We start from the raw sequence: 23,883 nt of genomic DNA on the forward strand, positions 1-23,883 counted from the left end.
AATAAATATTTATTAAATGTAAACATATATTTATTTAATATAAAAATCATTAATTTGATTTTACTCTCATTCTTTATTGAATAAACATTTATTTACTATAAGTAAATATTTTCTTAGTACTATTATACAGAAGATTTTCAATGCGAGATGTCGACTTATTGACTTTACAGCCTAAGAGATCGTACAAAAAATTTACAAAAAGCTCTTATCGGTTCTCATCGAAATCCACTGACGTGTTTGACTCGTTTATGGAAAGAAAAAAATAAAGGAAACATAATAAATAAAAGATATGTATGCATGTATAAATAAACCTTTTCTCGAGCATTCTTGAGACGTACGAAGTAAAAAAATTCAAGTTTGCAATTCAATGCACAATTTCTGCTGCACAAAAAGCGTATCTTAAACTCGACTGTGAGAGCAAGAGACATACTTTAAGACTTCTTTGCAAAGCTAATCTGAACTATGTAACTTCCAAGTTTATCTTTATAATTTGCATGTCTATTACGTAAATATAACAAAAGTAAATGGAACGATATGAGCAGATAGATATCGAAATAATTACCGTCTTTACAACATAAATTTATAACATTATTGTAAAAAATTTAGCTCTCAGTCTCAGTGAGATTTCACTTACGACTCGTTCAATTTTATTTCATTAAAAATTTGTTTTTTGATTGCTCATAAATCAAATCATGTATCCGTCAAATTTATTTTTCTTTTCCTTTGAATTTAATTATTTTTTTTATTTAGATACAGTGCAAAGATCTACTTTTTCCATAAGAGAAACAGTAAACCTGTATAAGGCTTTAGAATGATTTACGAGTTTCAAAGTATAAAGTCGATCAACAATTGTGTCGAGAAATTTGCATTAATCAGTAATAATTTAAGTATATCCGTCACGTCGACAGGGAGTAGTAAGAGGTATAAGAGAGCGGCTATCATTGATTCGCAGCCTAGTGACCCTGTACCTTCAGACACGACGGCTCTTATAGACATCGTTGTTTGCGAAGAAAGATCTGTTGAACTTCGTACTCGCGAATATAATCCCAACCGCGAGATCGACTTTGCGGAATCATTCTAACTTCGAACTGTCCAAATATAAGATCGATATAAATCGTGCGGATAAACAAGATTATTGCCATGTGTAGGAAAGATGCTTGTTCTACATAAATTAAATTCGATACGATATCGCGGGAAAGCAAAGATACAAAGCTGTCTCGCCATGAGCAGGTACAGAATTAAAGGAAACTCGAATGGAATCCCACATCGCATCCTGCTATTGTTGCTGCTAATAAAGTACTAGCGTAGGTAGTTTCAATTCTTTCCGAGATGGAATTTTTTTGTGCGAAAGTGTATATATGAAAAACTTGAATCATTTGTGTATCTCGATGTGGATCTCGCAAAGTTGCATTTATAAATAATTCAAAATATGCGGATGGCGCAAGCTTTTTCAAAATTGTCCCGCTAATCCAGAAACTTTCATCTCGCGGTTGCTCCGACAATTCTCTATTTTATTTATGATGTATGCCAACATTTACTTTGGCACGGACCACCACATTGTTGCCGTTTGAAGAAGGTTAAGGATTATTATCGGTTTTTATTTTGAGGACGAGATTAAACGCGACAAGGCGAGCATGCGTAACGTCAACGAAGGTTTTTAAGACACTTTTAGGCGTGAAATGACGTCGTCCGCCATAATTTACGGTTATCAGAGAATACCCTGCCAAATGGGCCGCACTAATGCAACGAGAAGAAATAATACAATGGCCTAGAATTCACTCGTAAATCCGATTAAACAGCTTCTACCGATGTCGCAAAGAAATAAAAAATAAAATTTTAACTGTTCGCAAAATTAAAGGTTTATTCCATTTTTCATTAAACTTGTTCCGTATCGGATAGCAACTTTATTTTCAGATATTTCCTTACACTTATAAAATGGAAATAAAAGCTAAATATGCGAGATTAAAAAAGAATCAGACAAAAAATACGACAGATATACTTATCAAATATTTTCAATTTTATTTTTGGCAAGGTATCACATTATAATAACATGGTTACATAGAGATTGTAATATATTGTATATATATATATACATATTTCAATTCAGTTGCGCATCATGCAGATATTTCCATTTTTATGTGATCAAATTCTATATAAAATATAGGAAAGAAATTAAATTCTTTTAGAAGATCAATTTCCGTAAAAAGTAATCGAATAAATACGTTCTCTTTATAATTATATCGTTAATTTATGTACTGATGCTCTTCGCAAAGAACAAGCAGATATTTGAATTATACCTCGTTTTCAAAAGTTGGAAAAACGAATCAGTGAAAATATATATGTTTAAAAATACTACAGTGATAACGGCTCTGCGCCTAAAACAATGGCTGTAACAACAGTCAACAAAACCTTTGATTTTATTGGCTTTTAATGTGTGCAATAGCTTTTCTCTCCAATCGTCATCCGTTCAGAACAAATCTAAACCAATGGCTCCTACCATTTTGTTTCGATTTGGCCTCTTGCCAATTATTCCATCATAATATACACGATGTGACGTACCGTTGAAATACGCATCCCTTGTTTCTGCGGCTACAAAGAGCGCATCATCGCTCGTCTAATGAAGAGAAACGAACCGGTCGACATCATCGATCGACGCGTGCAACTCTACTTCCGGATATCCTGGGATAATTCACGATAATCCCATGAGTTCCAGAACAGAATATTCGCGTGAACGGAGGGGATGAGGGAGATATCTTTTCTATACCCTCCCCTTGTTTTCGAGAGAGACTCGGCCTTTAGAGACTTCAATGACATTCAATGTGTATTAATTTTGTGGTTTGCGATGAGAACAGATGAAAAGGGAAAACTAATAAATGTTACATTCGCAATGTTGGGAATGAAATTAATCTATTGGAGAATATGCCATAACTACTTGCATAACCGTAGACCGCGAAGAGTTAAATATAGACTGATTGCTCGTGAGACACGTAATTAGTAGGATTATAGAGAGAATTATAAATAGAATACAGAATTATTAATAGAATTAAAGTTATTTCTACACGAAAACAATGTAAAAAGCTGTATAAATTGAATTGCTGTGTTAAAAATCGAATTAAAGAATCTTTGCGTACTTCACTTTGTCTACTCTGTTAGATATCAAAGAAGCAATGATAATTAATTCATAAATTAAATAATATTTTGTTATTTTTAACTTCCATCTATGTCAATATGTAAATCAGTGTCCATTTCTATGGTCAGTTTCAAACTAAACATCATCCGTATTAATGTGTATCTACACTTAGTAAATAATAAACTAAATCTGAATCAATTAAATACATTTTCTTGAGTTAAATTGTTTGACACTATTGTTTTAGTCAAATTAAATATAATATGACAATTATGAATTCAACCGTGTAAAGTGTAAAGTGGCGTCTACAATGAGATTTTAAAGCGTAAAACTTAAACTTTAAGCCTTAAGCTGTAAGAAATTGACTGACTAATTCGGTCACAGTCGAACGTGAGAAGAATAATTGACTATTAGCGTTTTCGCCTGCAATAGGTTTGAACCGATCTGGGTTGGATTAATAATGTCACACACTCTGCTATTAATTAATCTATCAATATTAGAGGATGCAGTCGGAAACGATGCATAATTGATCAATTTCTTACGGTTTATGGCTTAAAGTTAAAATTTCACGTTTTAAAATATTATTGCAGACGCTTAAGCTCAACTTTAATCTAGGTTCAATTTATTCTTGATCTTTTTCTAACTTTAAGAATTAGAGAGGGAAAAGATAAACAGTAAATTAAACGAGGATTAAAGTTAATTTGGGTGGAATCGGTCCTTAAGGAATCCTAAAACTTAAGGAAGGTAATTTTTACGTCTTAAAATCTCATTGTAGACACCGCTTTAGGCGCGGAACGCCAAGCAAAAATGACTGGAGAGCGTTTTTGACAGTGTAAACCGCGTGCACAGACGGTTTTCTGGAATCGATCCAAGTAGTGGGTGCCGTCACTGCGACTAAACGTCAAAGGGATCCACGGCTGCGATACAGAGTCACGGTTCGACCCCTGCGTGCAGCGGTGCTCAATCCCAATCACGAACAGACATCAGACATCAGAGATGTGAACGACACGTGGAGAGTAGATGAGATGTGGAGTAAAAAAAAGTCAGAGGTATCACTGAAATGAATGTTACAATCTATAATCAACGATGGAAAGTGGATTTTATCAATAAATAAATCAAATTAGAACGTAAAAAGGCAGAATAAATTTATACATTCAGAAAAAAAACAGATAAATAAAGGTCGGATAATGTAAATCATAGCAATAAAATTCGCATAAAATATTCGTGAATGTATTTCAATAAAAATAATATTTGCCGCCTTTTTGTTTTTACGTTTCCTCGCGTTTCGTAAACCTTCAAGATTTACGTGTCTTACATCATCGATTTGAATTTCTAAACAATGCAGATGCAGTAATCATCGTGACATCAGTACGTCGGAAAAGAAGGAATGATGTGTGCCATACTTCCACTCCTTTTTCTTTTCGCTCTTTTCTCTCGCTGTAAGATATGAAAAAGAAGGAATGCGATACATCCAAAATATGTCCTTAATGTCGTCATTAGTGGTGACCATTAATCCAGTGCGGCATGACGAAATATGAAAAGATACTATCGATTATATAATAATCTATTGAATTCATTAATATTTCATTAATGTGCCTGTAATAAGCATCCGTCATGACGAAAACCTTGTCATTTTGTAGACACAAAAACAATTGCTTCATTTAATTGATCACTAAACAAATTTAAATAAAACAAGTATATTTGTAAGAATAATTTTGTAAAACTAAACAGAAACTAAAGCAAATTATATACATTTATTTATGATATTTTATCATGTATTTAAAAGCGCGTCCACTTTTTTTTCGCTTATTATTTTTTTTAATACTACATTCTCTTTAATCAGCTTGAATTTTCCTTGGAGAAAATATCGAAGAATTGATAATTTTTCAGTTACGAGGCATTGAAAAAGAAAGCTTTCTCGTAAAGCTTTTTCATAAAAGTTGAAGGAAAAAGAAATTTTTCTCGTGAAAAAAACTTAAGAGAATTAAATGGAAGTACTATATTCGGATAGTTTTATAGAATTCCAATGCAGAGCTTAATTACACAAAAATATATGACGCTAAAAGATTCGAAAGACGCGACAAATAATAAGTTCTCTCTCGAGATTTTCGCTAAGGAGAATCTCCAAATGATTGAGCAATCTAAAATTGAGAAATAATGCGCGAGAAGTGGGACAGTTTATATAAAGTTGTTAACAGTCTGTTGAAATCAAGAATGGTAATCGCACGGTGAAATCGCGCATGTTGCGAGAACCATTGAAATCTTCTCATTGTCCCTATTTCAAATATCTGTCTATCACTTTGGCAAATGTCTGTCGTTGGTAGGGTAAAAAATCGGAGTAAGATCGGATAGAGAATAAAAAAAATGATGAGCGATTCTCGGATCTTCCATTTGATGCCAATATGTACTGATGAATGACAGCGCGCAGGCGAATGAGTGAGTGAGAGAGAGAGAGAGAGAGAGAGAGAGAGAGAGAGAGAGAGAAAGAGAGAACCTGCACAGGGGTAGCAAAGAAAAGTCGCGCTCGCGCGCGGATATCCGCGGCCGCGAAGCGGAACGGAACGGAGCAGAGCGGAGCGGAGCGGGCGGCGTGGCGCCGGAGCAGTGAAGTGTTTCTCACCTGAAAGTCACAGTAGATAATTTCGTTGTCGTCGAACAGTCGAATAGTGGCGCGATGCACCACCGTTACGTCGCTCTTGCTGCCGAATTTCAACATTTCTGCCCTCAAGTCGCCACCCAAATTATCCCTCCGGTCGTCATCGTCCCTTCCTCCACAGCACCACACACTGCCCGTTTATTAATCGCGGCACGCTCCACCGTCGTCGTCGTCGTCGACGCCGGTCGTCGTCGCCGCCGCCGCCGCTGACGCGCGACCGTACTCGGTATTAATCGGCGAGCTGGCACGGCACGGCGCGACGGCACGATTGCACGGTTGCGGTGAACGACGACACATCACCGTAGCGGAAGAACGCGAAGCTGTCTGTCAACCAGTTCGTCTCACTGCTGCGCCGCCGCCGCCGCGACCAAACGCGCCGTTGCCACATCTCTTGTCCTCTGCCCCGCCGCTGTCCGCTCCGCTGCCCGCTGCCCAATGCGCGATGTTGCCGTTATTCAACTATCATGGACTCCGCCCGCGCCGGATTTCGATTTTCGAATGTACGACCGCGCGTGAGCGATCAGCGAGCGATACTTGCTTCGAATCCATCGGATTGCACTGTACATACTACTATACACCGTATAATGTGTCAAATTTATTTTTTAATGATTACAATGATGTTTAGTACCTATTTTTAAAACATTAGGGATTTAATCAAATTCAATTTTACAGATTATTCTATCATTTACTTCTAATTGTATCTATGTAAAATTTTAGCACAATTTTCCGATCGGTTTAAAAGTTGTATTTAAGAATATTTGAGAATATTTAGTGTAACCACCGATGAGATACTATTAAAGACCGACATCCTTACGGGAGTTGGCGTTCTTGTGAATATTGAAGTAATTAAGAGTTAAAAACTCGAAATATTGTACTAATTTTATGATTTATTAGTTTAGTGGATATTTATGCATTGAGAACTCAATAATACTCGATTTTTCTTCAAAATTGTGATTTCAGTGCTATCATCAAAGTTTGATTATCAACTGAGATGATAACTGCAGAGAAAAAAATTGTAATTTTTCTGCAATATATAGAATATTATAGCTTTACAAGTATGCATATTTATTTATGGAATATTTATGTAATAAAAATCATAAATTTAATAATGTATGAACCAAATATTTATGTTAACAATAGCAAATTTATATCAATTGTCGATAAGCGTCGATGTTAGCGTTCTTCAATTATCTCCGGGCTCTTTTTATACCGCCGAAAATTTGCTCAGGGTTGACAGTCTTTAATAGTATCTCGTCGGTGGTGTAACATTTAGAGGAATATTGATTCTAAATGTGTACAATCAATTTTTTTGAACAAGTAGAGGGCGCTATTTGTCAAGCAATAACGATAACTTCGGAGATCTTAATTATCGTCCAACTTCACGATGATTCGTACACTTAGCCCAGTATTCATAGTTCTTATTTCACGATCGTCGTAAGTAATATTTAAAAATGCTAATATTGCTTTGTAATTGATTCATAAGATTTCAAGACATATAGTCTTAAATGTGTATACAAATCGAATCTGAATACCGGCGCCTCGAAACGCTCCATTATCAACCATCCCCAAAATGTGTTCTATCATCTATCTATAAGAATCAACTATATGAATATCGGCTGAAGTAGATATTCGACCGCTGGTACAGGTTCGAATTATCGTTCGTCGATCCGTCACAATTCGATTCGTCTCAATAGAAATTAGTTGATTCCGCCACCGCGAAGCGTCGCGCGCGCAGGACGAGAATACTTGTGAGTGGTGAAGTTGCGCGCGGGTGGGGGCGAGTCGAGGGCGTCGGACAAAGGTTGCTCGCGTTGAGCGACCGGCCGGCAGCGCATTTGCGACTTAAACATGGCAGCGGCTACTAGCGTTGTCGTGCTCGACAGGGGCAACAACACCACCTGCACCATCAATTTACACGGTGTGTGTATGTGTGTGTATGTTGTGTGTGTGTGTGTGTGTGTGTATGTGTGCGTGCGTATATGGTGTGTGTGTGGATGCGTGCGTGCGTATATGTATATATGAGTGCGCTGCGTGGAAGTGTCGCGCGCGAAATCGCAAAGAAATCCGACCGAGAATCGCAACGAGACGATTGAAAGCTCCGAAACGTTTTCGCGCGTCGCGAGTTTACGCGTCAGTCGCGCTGCCGTTGCCGCGTCCTGATACGCGACCGACAAAGCCCTACGTACGTACGTATATACGTGTCTGCGTGCGTGTTTTGTGCGAGTGCATACCTCCGCTCTCGCGGTATATTCCTTGGCGCGATTTAGGCACGTCGACGGCCGACGGCGATGTGTTATCACCGTCCGGGTGCCCCCTCACGTGTCATCGTCAGCGTGCACCCTCCGCCGTTTCCACGCGATCGCTCCGATCGATTTTCTGATCTTGATTTTCCATTTTACAGGAGCCACAGTAGTGTCCTGGCGGGTGAATAATCAGGAACAATTGTTCGTTAGGTAAGTACACACATGAGATTTCACACATAACTGCATGATAGCACATAGCACTTTGACAGACAAATCGTAATTCCCGCGATTCCAATTAGCGCGTATTGCTCTTTTAATTTTAAACAAATATATATAATGAGGCTCTCGAAAGAATCTATCAGTGAAAAATGTAAAAAAGCCCTCAGAGTGACGCAATGCATATAACTTCAGTTTTACTTTATGTAAGTTTTATATTATTGTATAATGGAATAATTTTGATAATCATCGGACTATTCATTACATAGCTAATTTGTCATTTGGATAAAGAAGAACGAGCTAAATTCTCGGGAATTATCAATTTGGAATGTGCGTTAATTACATAATTTCGATTTATATTTTATATTGATAAGGATTTGAATTGAAGGGTTGAAACGTATATTTTATTTGTCTTGTTACATTCACACGAAAAATAAAGAATTTTTGTGCATCCGAATAGCTGATGTAGATCCTGATGAGTATTTTTCTCTTTTAACTTTATTTCCTGTATTTATTCGAGTAAGGATGTATTTTTTTCAAATTATAAAATATCTTAAAGAAAAAACATGTTAAAATCGGACATGTAATATGCCTTTTAACAAGCGATACAAGTGACACAATGGATCGTTACATCCTTATTGTTTGCCAAATGTTAAACAAAGATGGCATGATCACTGTTTTACACTGTGTCGTTTGTTAGAAGGCACATATAGATTGGTTAAAATCTTGCGTAATTGTTACGCAACAAACAGACGTTTAAAAGAAAATATTAAACTTAATTAATATTAAATTTAATATTAAATCTTTTACACATTAAAATCGTGGATCTAAATTAACTTAATCGCGATTCAAGGTAAATCTAACTTTTTACGAGGAAGGATTGTCATCATAAAAGTAAAATTACGTGTAATTCATTATGATTATTTATGAAAAGTTACAAAAATCTAAAGCTCCACGTGCAAACTCAAATTAACTCAAAAAGAAGAACTATCGGTAAATAAAAAATAGCATACAGCCGCGGTTTTAGTGTTATTATTAAACCTTAATTTTAATTGACATATTTAATATTTACGCGATCAAATGTTGCTCCTTATAATCAGATTTAATCTAAATACAATAGACCTTAAAGTTTAATCTGTTTACGTGAATTATAATTAATACATTTAATATTCACGCGACCCGTATGTTGCTTCTTATAATCAGATTGAATTTAAATCGCGTGAATATTAAATGTATCAATTATAATTCACGTAAACAGATTAAACTTTAAGGTCTATTGTGTTTAAAGTCTTAGATATTTATAGAAAAATATTTTGAAAAAATGTCGATTTTTCGTGAATCATCCTGTATAGGTCATAAGACGCGATATAAGAATCGTTGAAATAATCGTTGACGCATGTTGTAAGGTTGCGCGCGAGGTTACGCATCTTAGATGAGATAGAATGCATTTAGCTTGATCATACATTACGACGCAAAATTATAGCGTCGGAAGAACATTTACGTGAGCAATCTATTGCAGAAAATCAAACGGATAAAATAATTAAGATAGAAAGTTACGAAGCGACAAATTGATGTAAGTTTAATAAATTTTTTAACGTTTCTTAATTTTGGTTTTCTTAAAATGTTGTTTAAAGCGTTCTTAAGAAAGTAAAGATTGCGTGTATTTAATGTTTAAGATAAATATTTGAATTTAAACTCTTAAAGCGAGATAAACAAACAAATTTTGAATGAGGACAAAGAAATTTTGAAATTTGGACAAAGTTTGAATTCGAAAATTATCAAGTCGAAGAATTTTCTAGTATTATTGTAAATTATCTAACAGACGTTATCGAGAAATTTTTACAATTAAAATTTTTTAACACCTCCGGTTCATGTCATCGATCTGTTGTTCGAGATTACAACATTGTTAAATTCATAATGCCAAATTATACTCAATTTGAATTATTTTTAATCATATTAAACCCGCTCTACTGCTTAACACGTCGTTAATTAAAAACTATGGAGTAGTTAAGGAAATTTAATCAGTTCAACTCAAATTTTGTCTATTATTTACTAAGTATACGTACGTTAATATGAATATTGTATACTTTGAAATAAAACTACAGAAATTTGATTTATATTTCGATACACATACTAGTTAAAAACAATAAAATATCATTTATTAAATTTAGATTGCCATTGCTCCTTTGAGCATATCTCGCGTAGTAAAAACCTGTATTATGCTAGTCACAGATTACTCTTCGAGATTGACACTTTCTAGATGAGAACAAAGTCTGCTCGCGTGTTCCACATGCGCGCAGATTGCCCAACAAATTGCTTTCAGTCGGATGAAAAAAACCGATTGCAAGTTGTCGAGTACAAGAATGAAACGATTAAAGTATCATCATTTACGAGAGCAATACATGCGCCATTTAAACTTCGACTGCTGCAACAGTTAATAATATAATCGCTATAGCAGGCATAAGCAAGCAAATATACGAATTATAGTTTCGATGGATGCAGATCAATGCCAAAATCCGTTTCGTTTGACTCACAAAAAGAGATTTCGTCGCAGTACGTGACTGATTCAAGGCTCTCGCCGCGAAATGTACCGAAACGATACGCAGTTCCAATCAGACTGAGAGCAAATCGAGTTTACTCGATCATATTTTCCAGTCATCTTTTAATTTTTTAATCCAATTTAATTGTATATTCACGATTCCGTTAAACGCGCATGTATTTGCATAGTTCGTTTACACTGAAATATTAATATCGATTTATTCAGCTTTTCCTCGAATGTTGTTTTATGACCAGTCACCGCGAGTGATGATTGTTTTTTTTTTTTTACTATGAACACAGGATGAACATCAGACTGTAACTCTCTGTATTACAAACGCGACGGCAATGCATTGAATATCTCGGTAAGGCACAAACGGCACGTTCTTCTTCTCGTTTTAGTGTACGCGAACATTGCAACTTCTCTTTGATAGGTATAAGTAATCTTCCTTTTTTCCGATCACATTGTTCATTTCGTACATTCGAAACTTCTGAAAAACCCCTTACCATTATATTACCAGAGAAATTTGTACATATTTATACGTAAGCAGTTTGATAAGTCAGTGACTTTTTAAAAGAAGAGTATGTTGAGAAAGAAGTCAAATTGTGGTTCAACAAAGTTGAATGAAAGAAGTCACTGACTGAACAAACTACCTTCGTATTTTCCCAATTTTTATAATTTCTCTCTCTCTCTCTCTCTCTCTGCCTCTCTATCTCTTGGAGAAGATGTCTCTTTCTCTCTCAAGTAGTATCACTCTTTCGCGACAATGCAATTCCGTAGCACGAGAAGGAAGAGACAACGAGAGAAGGCGCGCTCGCGCGCGCACACCTGCCGAGAAAGAACCGCGTAAAAGCGCGGTGCCCGTGACGATCGCTTTAAAAGCGGCAGCCCGAGAGCAGACGATGAAAAAACTGACGGAGAGCGAAGGCAAGGGCGCTCTCTGGACCAGTACATACCTTATACACGGGGTTCAGGGCCCCTCGTCGCTTGCCAGTCATCGGTCTTTCCGACTGTAAAGCCGCTGTCGAGACTGGGTTTTGCAATAGATCCGCGGCTATCGGAACGATGACAACGTGAAACCGAAAAGTCATCATTTCAGTTTAATTGCCGTGCCGATCGTACTTTCACCACGAGACAAACCTCGCTATTTCGGCTACGTAATAGGTACTTATATTGGAAAGGAATTGCGATGAATCACCTGGCGAATTCGGTTTTATATATATATATATATATGTATCTTTTTAAACAATGCTACATAGAATGCAATTATTTCTTCTCATACGTACTACTTATTGATGTGTAATTCGACTTACGGATATAATCGCGAGTCATCGTTCGGCTGCTGCCAGAACATGGTAGCCATTCAGGGTAGACATCGTCAAAGAATTTTAAGTAACACACGTACACAATTATACACGTACACGGCGCAAGACGCTCGGCAAACACGCTCGTAATTTACTCCAATTTCTCTTGAAACGGCTATAAAAGTTACGTCGGTATGTCCGGTCGTGGAATGATACGGTGGAATGATATCGCGATGCACCGTGCACGATGTACGAGGTATATATATTTTAATTTACGAATACTACGTGTTCGAATTAACGTTTAGAAACAAAGGTTTTAATTTCAATTAATAATATCGAAGAAATTAATGCATCAACATTGTGATGTTCGTTTACGGAGTTTAAGCTTACAAGCAACAAAATCTCCAGTGAATCTCGTATTAACTTTAATGAGATTTTCACTTGAGGCGCTTCGTTACTTATTAATATCAAATTTTACACAGAGAGGAAAAATAGCTCCCGAAATAATAACAAGAAATCATTAAAATATCCCTCAAGTGCATGTAAATATAAAATGCACCTTGTACATACAAATTATTAAATGTATTGGCTGCATTCAGCAGAAAAAGCAGCTTCACAGCAGTTGTAAAATTCTTTGACGATTGCTCTTAGTTCTTTACCGGATCTAAAATAAACCTATGAGTCAACCTGTTATACTGAAGAATTTTATAATAATTGCAAAGCTGCTTTTTCTGCTGAGCGCAGTCAATGCATTTAGTAATGATTGTCAAATCGTGAAACGCGCGCGCGCGAAATTAAGTCAGTCGTTCTGAAGCTGACCGGTTGTACTCGCGCACCATCGGTAACATGAGAGGACCACGTGCAGCATGTCGATCTCTTGGTTCTTACAATCCGACCACGGATGTCGACGTGCCCTCGTCGAACATCTGCGTCCACGACGGGGCCCAAAAACGGAAATGAAGAATCAGGACGAAGCGGCGATGCGTAAACGGCGACGAACTATAGCTGGAATTCCGTTAGCGCGATAATAAAAATAATCAGGCGAATTGCGATTTGCCGATTATTTTACGATCACGGCAATGATGGGAATAGATAACTTTTAGGCCTGTTTTTTTTATTCTCGTTTGCCACCAAATTGCACTGGAACTCTTTTACCAAATATTGTATGTATATATCCAGTTTATTTTTAGTTCCAAAAGTGTATACCTTTTCAGTCATACAAAACAGCCATAGAAACTTTTGTATCGATATGACCGTAAGAAGACCATAAAATTCCGGATACCTGGCCATTTAATTCACTTTGGAGGTTTGAATCAAAAGCATGAAGACGTCCGTGTCTAAATCGTGTATCTAATACGTCGATAAAACGAGAGAAAGGAAGCGTGAAGATAGTCTCCCTTTCTTCTTGACAACTCTTTACTACTTTTCCTACACAATTGGTCAACGAAAAAAAAAATGAAAGAAAGATGTGTAAATTAGAATAGAAGGGCACTGACCGAAGCGTCCTATTTTTTTTTTCCATTGTATAGAGTTGTATAGCCTGTGTTATATCTATGGTCTAAACTCTGAACCTCAGATTGTAAATCTTTATGAATGAAAGAAGATTCAAACGGAACGTTGCAGTGGGTTAAACACGGAAGGAATCATCCGGCGTGATTGTACTGAGAACTGTAGACGTATTACTAGCTACCCCTTTCGACTCTAAGACAAGCAAAGCGACCTAACTGTTCTTCAGTTGGTTCAGGAACAAAGACCCGTGACGGTCGGGAATGACCCCCGAGGGGAGAAAGAGAAAGAGAGAGAAAGGAAGACGGGACGGAGACAAATAGCTAGAGCGAATCAAGAAAGGCGACAGAGACAGGCTGAACAGAGTGAACGAAAGGGGTGCGGGTATACAAATGCACGATTCATCTTGGCGAAGGGATGGGATGATGATTAAGGGTCCCTCGTCTATCCTCACCACGCCTAAAGACGCGCCACGATCACGTATACACATGCTTCGCGCACATTCTCGCGAGAAGGGGGAGAGAGAGAGGGGTGGGGGGGGGGAAGGGAGAGGAAAGAAAGGACATGGAAAAGGAAAGCGTCGTTAATGGCTGCTGGCAGGACTCAACCATGAAATTTCAACTCCACTTTCAGATTAGAGGTTTCGTTTTGAACCGTGGATTTGGTGAAGGCTCGTCTCGATCGCGTGATGTTCCCTACGCACTATGTGTTACGAGATGATAATTCGGAGCTAAAACTCGTGCGTTTCTCCAACAAGAAATCGTTCGAACGCGCTCACTCTCGCGTGGTGAACAATAATCTGTACGCCTGGATAAACTTTCTTTTATAACGGCTCTGACAATAGAATCTATTGAGTCACATCCATTGAAATTTTCATCGTAGAATCTTGATTGTTGAACCAAATAATTTCTAATCGATCGGGGAAATATATTTTAAATCGTTACGATCTTTCTTCAAACATGGACACCGGCCTTTCTTATACTACTATATATAAGGCAAGGAGAATGTCAAACGGTGCAGTGGCATGTCAAAAACGTCCTGCGCTCGCGTACATTTGACCTCGCATACGTCTTTGTCGTCCGGGATTGGTTCGTGCTGGGCATATGGCAAGAACGTCTGTTTCTAGTGGTAATGCAAAGGCACTTAGGGGATTCTTTCTTCGGGCTGTGGAAACATTACGATTCCACGCGTTACTCTACATACATTATATATAGTTTTAACATCGTATCCTCAAAATCTTTTTATGCTAAATAAAACGCCCGTGTCTCGGACATTTTATTTTGTAATCTCTTTTAAATACAACGATATCGCGAATTAATAATAGACGTAAAGTATCGTTAATTCAATGATATATATATATATATATATAATGTTTACTAGATATATATCTGAGACACTACTGTGCCTCCTAACATAGGGTTGTCATAAAATTTTAAATTAATGAAATGTCAGGGAAATCAGAGAAAAGTCTGAGAATTTTGCCAAATCTATGGAAAAATTAAAATTCTTTGTTTTAAAGAGGTTTAATGTGTGCAGTACATTTAGTTTTGAAATACTATCAACTTAACGATTAATACAAGCATTGTCAGCACTTGGCAATATTAATAGTAATTTATATATTACTAATATTATTAAATTGCTTTCACAACGAAATATTTAGCGATTTCTAAATCTCAGAACGAAAATACAGAAAAATTTGCAAGCATCAGGAAAAATCATAAAATTTTATTCGAAAATCGGGGAAAAGTTATGGAATTTTAGGATAAGAAATTTGTAATAAGACAAACCGTTTATCGCTTGGCATCAACTTCAACATATAATCATATATAGTTTTGCCTAATACTTTATGTTGTTCTCTTTATAAAAACTAAAATTAATCACATTGATTTACACTAACGGTAGCGATGTATAAATTATATGTCGTGCTCTGTTATGTAAAGATCTCGTAGAAATGAAGCCGCGATGAAGAGAGAGATAGGGAAGAAGTAAAATAAACGATAGATCTCGCGGGAAGAGCAGAGCGAATAAAGGTAGAAAAGAGATTTGAGAGAAAGAGAGCGCTAATGATACCGCGCCAGCCGTCGTCTCGACTTTTTGCTGGTATCCGCAGCGTAGATTTGCACGAGGAAATACGAAACGAGCGAAGAAGCGAAGCCGCGACGATAACCAATGATAAACATTCACGTGTGCGAATGTCTCAGCAACAACGGTTCTGTTTGCGCACTTAATTCGTGTGATAATCATCATCCGGGGGATCTCTGTATTACGTTACGTTACGGACGAGAAAAACACTAATCGTAAAAACTTGCTTCGGTAGCACGTTGTGCTTTACGAGTTTGACCATTGGGCATTGGCCACGGTTGAGATGAGACAATCAATACTACGTCGGTATTATTTTCGCTTGTCTCGCATTAAAATGTCCATAAAATTATGAACTTTATTCAAATCGCATATTTTTTGTGTGTGACGCTATTTTTCATATCGTGGTAGAAAATAGACGCGACTATGAGAGATGAAACGTTCATTTTAAGAGCGTATGTGTATTAATATTCGATTAGTCTCTTATATTTATATTGTCTTAAAAATAGCGGATGTTATAAGTGTTCAATGATACATTGCAATGGTTTATTTGCAACATCCGTAACTGGAGATCGCGTTATTATTGCGTTATGGTCGAAACTTTGACCATCCACTAGTAGTGAGCACGTTTACGAGGGAGATAACGTGGTTGCGCGCGCGCCTTATCTAACATATAAAAAGTGTCGTTTTGACATAAAACAGACCGATACGGCGACGCGCTTCCGGTGGCGGTGGAACTCTTTGGGGTGACAAACCCGCGGGACGAACCTCGCATGACTGCCATCGACTCGATTATTTATGATTATACGACGAGAGAATGCATTTCCGGTCTATAAAAACGATCTCGCAAAAGCGACATTGCTTGTCGGATAAAAATTGATTAGGCACTGATAGTTCCTATCTCCAGAGAACTTTGACGTAGAGGGAGATTAATGGTTTATTACGTGAACAGGTTGAGACGTGACGTTGATAAGCGGTAGATAATTTTTGCGAACGCTGATAATTAGAAAATTCTCATCGCCTGAGAAATTATCTCTTGTAGACGCGTCATATTATTTCGAATCGAAAGTTTTAAATTGATCCTTGAAAAATTAATTTAAAATTGCACAGTTTTGCTGAAATATTTATCTAAAAATTTCATACAGATCTGAAAATAATTCTGTTCGATCATCAAAATAATTACGTGGTAATCACATTATTCTCTTTTTTTTCTTTTTTGTTTAATTAGAAATGTCAAACGTGATGAGCAATATTGCAAAAAGTTTTAATATTCTAGCAAGTTTGAAAGTTCTATGTAATTATCTTGATGGCTCAACGAAATTATTTTTAAGTTTGTATCTAGCTAAATTTTTAGAAATACTTTAGTAAAAGTATTTCTTTCCTTCCTTCCATGTAGTTCCTCTATATAAGCGGTTGCGATAAAATACGCGCATGTTACATAAAAAAATTCGAAAATTCGAAATTCAGTGTCGTCCAGGTGCGAAATTGGAAGAGTGAAACGCGCATCATTTCGTCTTCGTGAATTCGCACAAATTTAGAAGAAAAATTAGGCGCGGCCGATGCAACGTCGACGACGGGGACGACACTGCACCCGATCTTGCACCCGCGAGCAACGCGGCGCTCCGCCGCACCGCGGGAAATAATGCGCGCGGTGGCTCCGAAGCGGAATCCAGTTGAATGGGAATGCTGTAGAATGCCGGCAAAAACCGCAGCCAGCGGGATCATTAGTCTACGGCCCAGCCTATAACCCATCGCTGCCTTTATACCGGGTGGAAAGAAGTTCAAGCGAGCAAACGCGCCCGCTGTTTTTCGTTCCTCACGCCGCAGAGTCTCGTTGAAATTTCGCCCTCGAATGCGGCGAGAGATGTTGAAAAGTTTGAAAAAAGTAAGAAACTGTCGCTGTTGAGTATCTCCGACGAAAGGGTTTCCAGGCGAAAAAAGGAGCTTAATCAAGGTTGTCGTAAAACTGGAAATTTGAGAAATTGGGAAATAGGGAATTCTTAGGAAAATTGAAAAACGATCAGGGAAATCGGGGAAAAGTCAAGGAATTTTGCAAAAAATTTTCTAAAAAATTAAAATTTTTTACTTTAAAAAAGTTCAATATACGTACATTAAACCAATGCAATTTTGGAATACTACTAATTTAATAATTAAAAATGCAAGTAGTGTCAGCAACATTAATAGTGATATTAATTATTTTATTGTTTGTTTTAAGTGATATAATTATATAAATGAATAAATGAATTATTTCTGAAAATTATGGAAAATGATGAAATTTGGTCTGGAAATCAGGGAAAAGTTATTTTAGAATGAGGAATTTGTGATAACCCTATTAATGAAACTTTATCGTCGGACGATTTTTTTTATCTTTAATCGATCGTCTTCAATCCGCCGTTATACGCGGAGAGAAAGATTCGCTCGAAGAATACATCTTAAGAGAACTTGACCTTACGAGGGACATAAGGGGATTCCCTTCGCGAAAGTAATCCGAATACAAATCGCTCCGCTTCGATATCGAGTTCATCCCCTCGACAAACACACGAAAACGAGTGAAAGATCAACCTCGATCTTTTCTTTTCAATTGTTGCCTCGCTGTATGCAGCGTAAGTAGTGCTTTACTCTACAAATAAGATCTTTCTTCCACAGTTAACCTCGAATTTGTAGACTCAGCTTTGCGAATTATTCGTTCCAAGGATTCTTAACTCTACAAATGGACGGTCAATATTTCAAGGCATCTATTTTATTCCGTCTTTGATAGGTATTCGTATCCTAAATAGTCGATTTCGTAATTTCTGCACTTTATATTGCATTACTTGCTTACGCGTTTATTTCTCTCTTATTCCTAATTCCTACAAATTTTACGTGACATGATTTCTTGACATCGCAATTTCCTTTCAGGACTCTTTTCATTGAAAAAATCTTTATAAATCGTTGATTTCATTAATCTTTCATTAGTTGTGTAGTATCACGCGATCGAATAGTAAATCGAATATTATATAAATCGAGCCATTCCAATATCATATATAAATAAATACGAAGTATAAGACATTTTTCATTCACAATTTCATACTTTGAAAAAGCTGAAAACCTTCTTGCCCATTCCTGCTACATTAATCATGTCGTGTATGTTGTTATTATATTTAGTTAATCAGTGCCATAAATTATGAATCTAGATCAGATTTACTGCAACGTAATCGCGCGACGTGTAGTAGTAGATAAGTGTAGGAAATTGCGTTATAAAATTGAAACTTCTACATATCTAATGAATAGTGAACAGCGATTCAAGGTCTTCGACTGGCAAGGTCTTCATCACTCGTGTACGATCTCTAGGTAAATTGGCGGAAAAGCCCTTTCCTCTTTCGCGCTCGCGCGAGCTCGCGCGAGCTCGCGCGAGCGAATGGCCGCGACGCGCGTCGATCTTTTTAACGGACCGCCGCGAATGACACAGTTGCGCCTAATGCGAAAAGAGCGAGGCTTTTTATGCTAATTGCAAGTTATCCCGAGCGAATGCGAACGGAACCGGAGCGCGCACAAACCAGCGAACTCGACGGCGAAAAAGCTCCGCGCGAGGAAACGCGAGCAAGAACTCGCTCAAGGCGGAACGCGCGGCTTAAGCCGTAAAATAATTGCGTGTTTTGCTAGACGTGAAGTGAAGTACCATGCTCAAATCTTCCTCGCGGACGTGGAATTCATTTGACGTTACATTTACCGCTGTGTGAGGAAGATTGCAAAACTCGTGTCTACGTCCCGTGTTTATCGCCGAAATAAATGCAGGACGTCGGATCTGGGCTTTTATTTTTCCATAAAATTTGTAATATATGTAATTAGCTATAATCAATTCGTAACGATTTGATTTTTTATCAGCGTAAGTCGCGTTATATGTTTCTTATTGTATATAATTATTATTTGTAACCTGAAATTCTTCAGAATTAGCGAGCAGTCCGGTGTTATCATTGTTGCAACAATTATTTTGAAAGATCGAAATGTCGTTCGAAGTTTCCTTTATGTAAAAGCCGCCCAATTTACGGTCATTGAGCGAAACTCAGATGTCCGGTCGGTGATCGTGTGATGAGATTTAAAATCCTGTCTGCAGCGGCAACGGCGACGGCATCACCACCGAAGAATTCGCTCAACCACAGCCCACTCGTTCATTTATGCACCGGCATGATGCTCGTAAGGAACCGCCAAATCAGCTTGTTATCGCGGCTCGGCAATAAACGCGGTAATAATTCATGACTACCGTGCTTAAATTTGGATAACATCACTACCGTCGCAATGCGTCGCATTGCGAATCAAAAATAACATTATGTTTCGTATCAATATGTTAAGAAATTATCTTTTTCGCCTTTGATCTTCATTATCTTGTTTCATGAAACTCAGACTTAGAAGTTTATTCGGGTGTCATGAAACAAATCGATGATGGCAGATCCAGAAATTTGTCAAATCAAGAGAGGACCGTTGTGGTGTGCTGCAAGCAAAACTCTTTTTTTAAAGTCACATATGAAAAGACAGTATATTAAATTATTACATTGAAAAAGTATTACTTAAATGTATAATTCATAAAATATTTAATTTAAAATGATATTAACACAGCAGAATAGTATAATAAAATCTACATATATTTTTTATATCTAGGAGTTTTTATAAATTTAAAAAATATCTTTGAAATATCAAAATTGTGATTAAGCATTTCAAAAATATCAAAAATGTATACAACATTTTGTTATAAATATTTTTTAAAAAGAAGACTGCTAGAGAGAGGGGGAGCCATGTCCTCCTCCCCATGAAGGATCCGCCAATAAATCAAACATGAGTTCACATACAAAGTCACATACAAAGAACCCAGATTTGATTTTAATTGATTATATAAATTTAATTACTATACTATTACATATTTGGAAAGAGAATTAAACATTTATATATACATCCGGCGGATATATATATATATATATATATGAATAGATGTTGGTTGATATTTCTCGATCAAGATTCTCTTCAACTCGCTACATCTAACAGGCAAAGTATCCATTTATGACATAATTTACCTCGGATTTACGATTGCGAGACCGAAAGATATTACGATGGCAGTTCGACTGTTTACGAATCTTATTTTCATTTTTATTCTTTGAAGTTTAGTATTTTTGATTCAAAAGAACGAAAAAAGTGTAGTATCAAGAAAGGCAGATACTCCAATTCTATGTATCAATAAGAAGCAATATCCAGGAGCGTGTTTAATGATGCGTTCGTGGTAGGATCGTGCATCAAAGGATTAAAAGACTCGCGTTGAGTAATGAAGCTCTCGGAAAAGCTAGTCGAGGCAATCGGGCGAGACGAATTTGTTTCGTTTAATTTAGGCTTCCGAATCGTTTGGAGTCGTCTCGCAGCGAGAGCCGGTTGGTTGATTTAACGCGCGCACGATACGACAGAAAATTACGCGACGGCCTTTTTGCCGGGCATATTTCCTCGTTTATCAGCGTCCGTTAGGTTCCCATGACCGTTCCGGCTAGAAGCAACTTCGCCCCGACAAGAGCAGCAACACCCGTGGCCGTGCACCGCGAACGCGTCCGACCTAGTATAAATAGGTTTGCTTCTTGCCGACCTTAGTTAAACAAAGTTTCACGGTGGTGGTAGACGGGTACAGTGCGACGCGACGCGGGGGTTGGATGCGGGTAGAGAGGAGTCTCTGAACCCTACGGAGCCTCGCCCTGCTGCTGCTGCTGCTGCTGCTGTTGCCGGTGGTGCTGCTGCTCCTGCCGGGATCCGGGGAAAACGCAAAAACCACTGGCTTCGGCGGAGCTCGAAGCGGATAACTTCGACATGTACCGGGTGTCCTCACTTGAGTTCAACGCATGGGTAAATAGCCGCACGGGTATACTTATTCCCGTGAGGGGGTGGCGAAAACGTGGGAAATTAATTTCCGGATTATATTCGCAGGGAGGCGACGTAATTTGAAAGATAAAGAAAAGTCGAGATATCGGGCGTCTCTGATATAGAGAACGAGCGAGAAGACATAATATATTCTTCGTCGAGAAAAACGGATGCGACTCGGGTTTATTTACGGCGGGTCGTGGCTTCATTTTCATCTACTTGCTTCGAAGAGCAGATTCCTTCTCCGGCTTCTCCCTGTTCCCTCCTTGCGTCATGGAAGAATGCAGTTTCAAGTTCTGTGCGTCATTAATAATTATCATCGTGAAACCGTGATGTCGGGACTCCGGGATATCATGGATGTTCTAGATAATGAGAAGATAATAGTATGTTGAAATTATACGCTCTCTTTTGGCTCCTCCTTTTTTCTTCTTCATTTAAGCTCGTAGACTCGTATCAAAAATATATTCGTTATTACACGTACTTAAGAAATGATGTTATAGCAACAGCATTATTTTAATTGAAAATAATTCTGTTGATTCACAATAATACCGTTAATGAAACAAATACGTCATGCTCTTATTTTAATAAAATTTCATTTGTTTTATCAATACTGTTACTGAATCAGCAAGATTATTTTTAATTGAAATAATGCTGTTGATATAACATCATTTTTTCAGTGATACATTCATAGAAACAGCCGAGACATTCTCAAATGGACTCGGACTTGATCACGCATTTTCACTTCTATCAACATTTGGTGCTTCGATCTTGCGATTTACGCTTTGAAGCGTAATATCTAAACGCTTCTATCGTTTGGAATACGAATTTGAAAATGAAATTATATGATCGACTCTTAAATAATGAGTGGATTGGACAAACGATTTTTCTGTTGATTGTAAATATTTATTATCAATGAAATTCGAGACTTCTTAAAACTGATCAGAGTCATTAGAAATTTAAAATAAAAGTTACACGCAAAAAAATATATAATATTGTACTCAAGTAAATAATGATTTCTTCCAAATTATTTCAAAAGTTCATATATCCGCAAATCTGTTATAAGTTCATTACAAGCATCCGATTTATTCAAAATATATTTTCAATTCTAGAAAATGTAATACTTCTCATCAATAAATATGATATTTGATTCAAGCAAAGGAAACATTCTTTTTAAGTAAATCAAATTTTTTATTTAATTTAACATTCTCAGTCAAGAATGTTAAATTAAATAAAAAATTTAATTTACTTAAAAAGAATGTTTCCTTTGCTTGAATTAAATATCATATTTATTTGTAATAAGAAAATTACGGTTGTATCTTAACGAAAAAAATTATTCTTTTGTTATTATTGCTTTTTATTTTTCCAGTTTAATTTCTATTCTTGCTATTTCGCATACCCATATTCTGTCTTATAACTACTGTAAATTAATTATTGAAAAACGCATCGCATCGCCGGCAAGATTCGAACCTACGATCCCTAGAACGGTAAACCTAATATATTTACGCTGAGCTAATCGTACATTTGTGATCGAGTCATTGCCAACGATATATTCCTACTGTAGCCATTCTTAATTTCATGATGACAGTTTCATATTATTAATATTTGAGGTTACATGAAAATGAAATAATATGCTGATATTTATTAATTCAAAATAATTAAGATAAATATTATATAAAAAAAAACGCATTATGGAGCAATATAAAAGTGCATTATGTTATATGCACAATTTGATCCCAAAATAAATATTTATTTAAATTGAAAATATGAATTACTTCAAAGAAGAAAAAAATTTCTTGTTTCTAAACTATGTTTCGCTTTTCCTAAATCTGTTGTATAGAATTGAAAGAAATATATCAAATTTTTCTGACCAAATAAATTTTCTCACATCAATATATTATTAAATATTCAAGTTAATCAAATCTGACTTTTCTTCTTTCTTTCTACAAAAATTTTATAATATACTTCAAAAGAGAATAAATTCTTATTTTGGATATATGATATCGAGTATTTTTAAAACTTGAGATGAATACATTTTAAGACTACTAGCGAGAAAATATTCTTTATTGAAAGTAACCGTAACTTAAAAGAAGAAAAATAAAATAAATAATTGCTATTCTTGGCAATAGAATGATATTTTTCTATGTGTACACAGGAAGCGTATATAATTCCGAATAACGTCGATAAATTCTTATTTCCAGATTTTTAACTCTTTCGTGAACATTTAATTGAACTTATCTTTTTTTAGATAATTCAATATTCATCGTCAATCTTATCCCATAGTGAAACGATTCGAAATAATGCGTACACAATAGAAACATTTTATACTTGTGCCAGAAACGATTTCCATA

General features: G+C 36.6%; 2 protein-coding genes across 5 annotated transcripts in view; one reads left to right on the forward strand and one right to left on the reverse strand.

Moving 5' to 3' along the window:
- Nucleotides 1-6,116, reverse strand: part of LOC108755134 (FERM domain-containing protein 5) — a 32,434-nt gene extending 26,318 nt beyond the window's left edge. For all 3 annotated transcript variants that reach the window (XM_018497967.1, XM_018497969.1, XM_018497966.1), the window contains exon 1: nucleotides 5,748-6,116. In XM_018497967.1, coding sequence (XP_018353469.1) covers nucleotides 5,748-5,843 — 96 coding nt within the window. In that variant the 5' untranslated portion in view covers nucleotides 5,844-6,116. The remainder of the gene's footprint in view (nucleotides 1-5,747) is intronic.
- A 1,387-nt stretch (nucleotides 6,117-7,503) lies between these two features.
- The window catches only part of LOC108754975 (glucose-6-phosphate 1-epimerase), a 28,402-nt gene continuing 12,022 nt past the window's right edge, over nucleotides 7,504-23,883 (forward strand). For both annotated transcript variants that reach the window (XM_018497667.1, XM_018497668.1), the window contains exons 1-2: nucleotides 7,504-7,701; nucleotides 8,185-8,236. In XM_018497667.1, the coding sequence (XP_018353169.1) occupies nucleotides 7,632-7,701; nucleotides 8,185-8,236 (122 nt within the window). In that variant the 5' untranslated portion in view covers nucleotides 7,504-7,631. The remainder of the gene's footprint in view (nucleotides 7,702-8,184; nucleotides 8,237-23,883) is intronic.

This window comes from Trachymyrmex septentrionalis, unplaced genomic scaffold (genome assembly GCF_001594115.1).
Source record: "Trachymyrmex septentrionalis isolate Tsep2-gDNA-1 unplaced genomic scaffold, Tsep1.0 scaffold83, whole genome shotgun sequence".
In the NCBI taxonomy this organism is placed as follows: Eukaryota; Metazoa; Arthropoda; class Insecta; order Hymenoptera; family Formicidae; genus Trachymyrmex; species Trachymyrmex septentrionalis.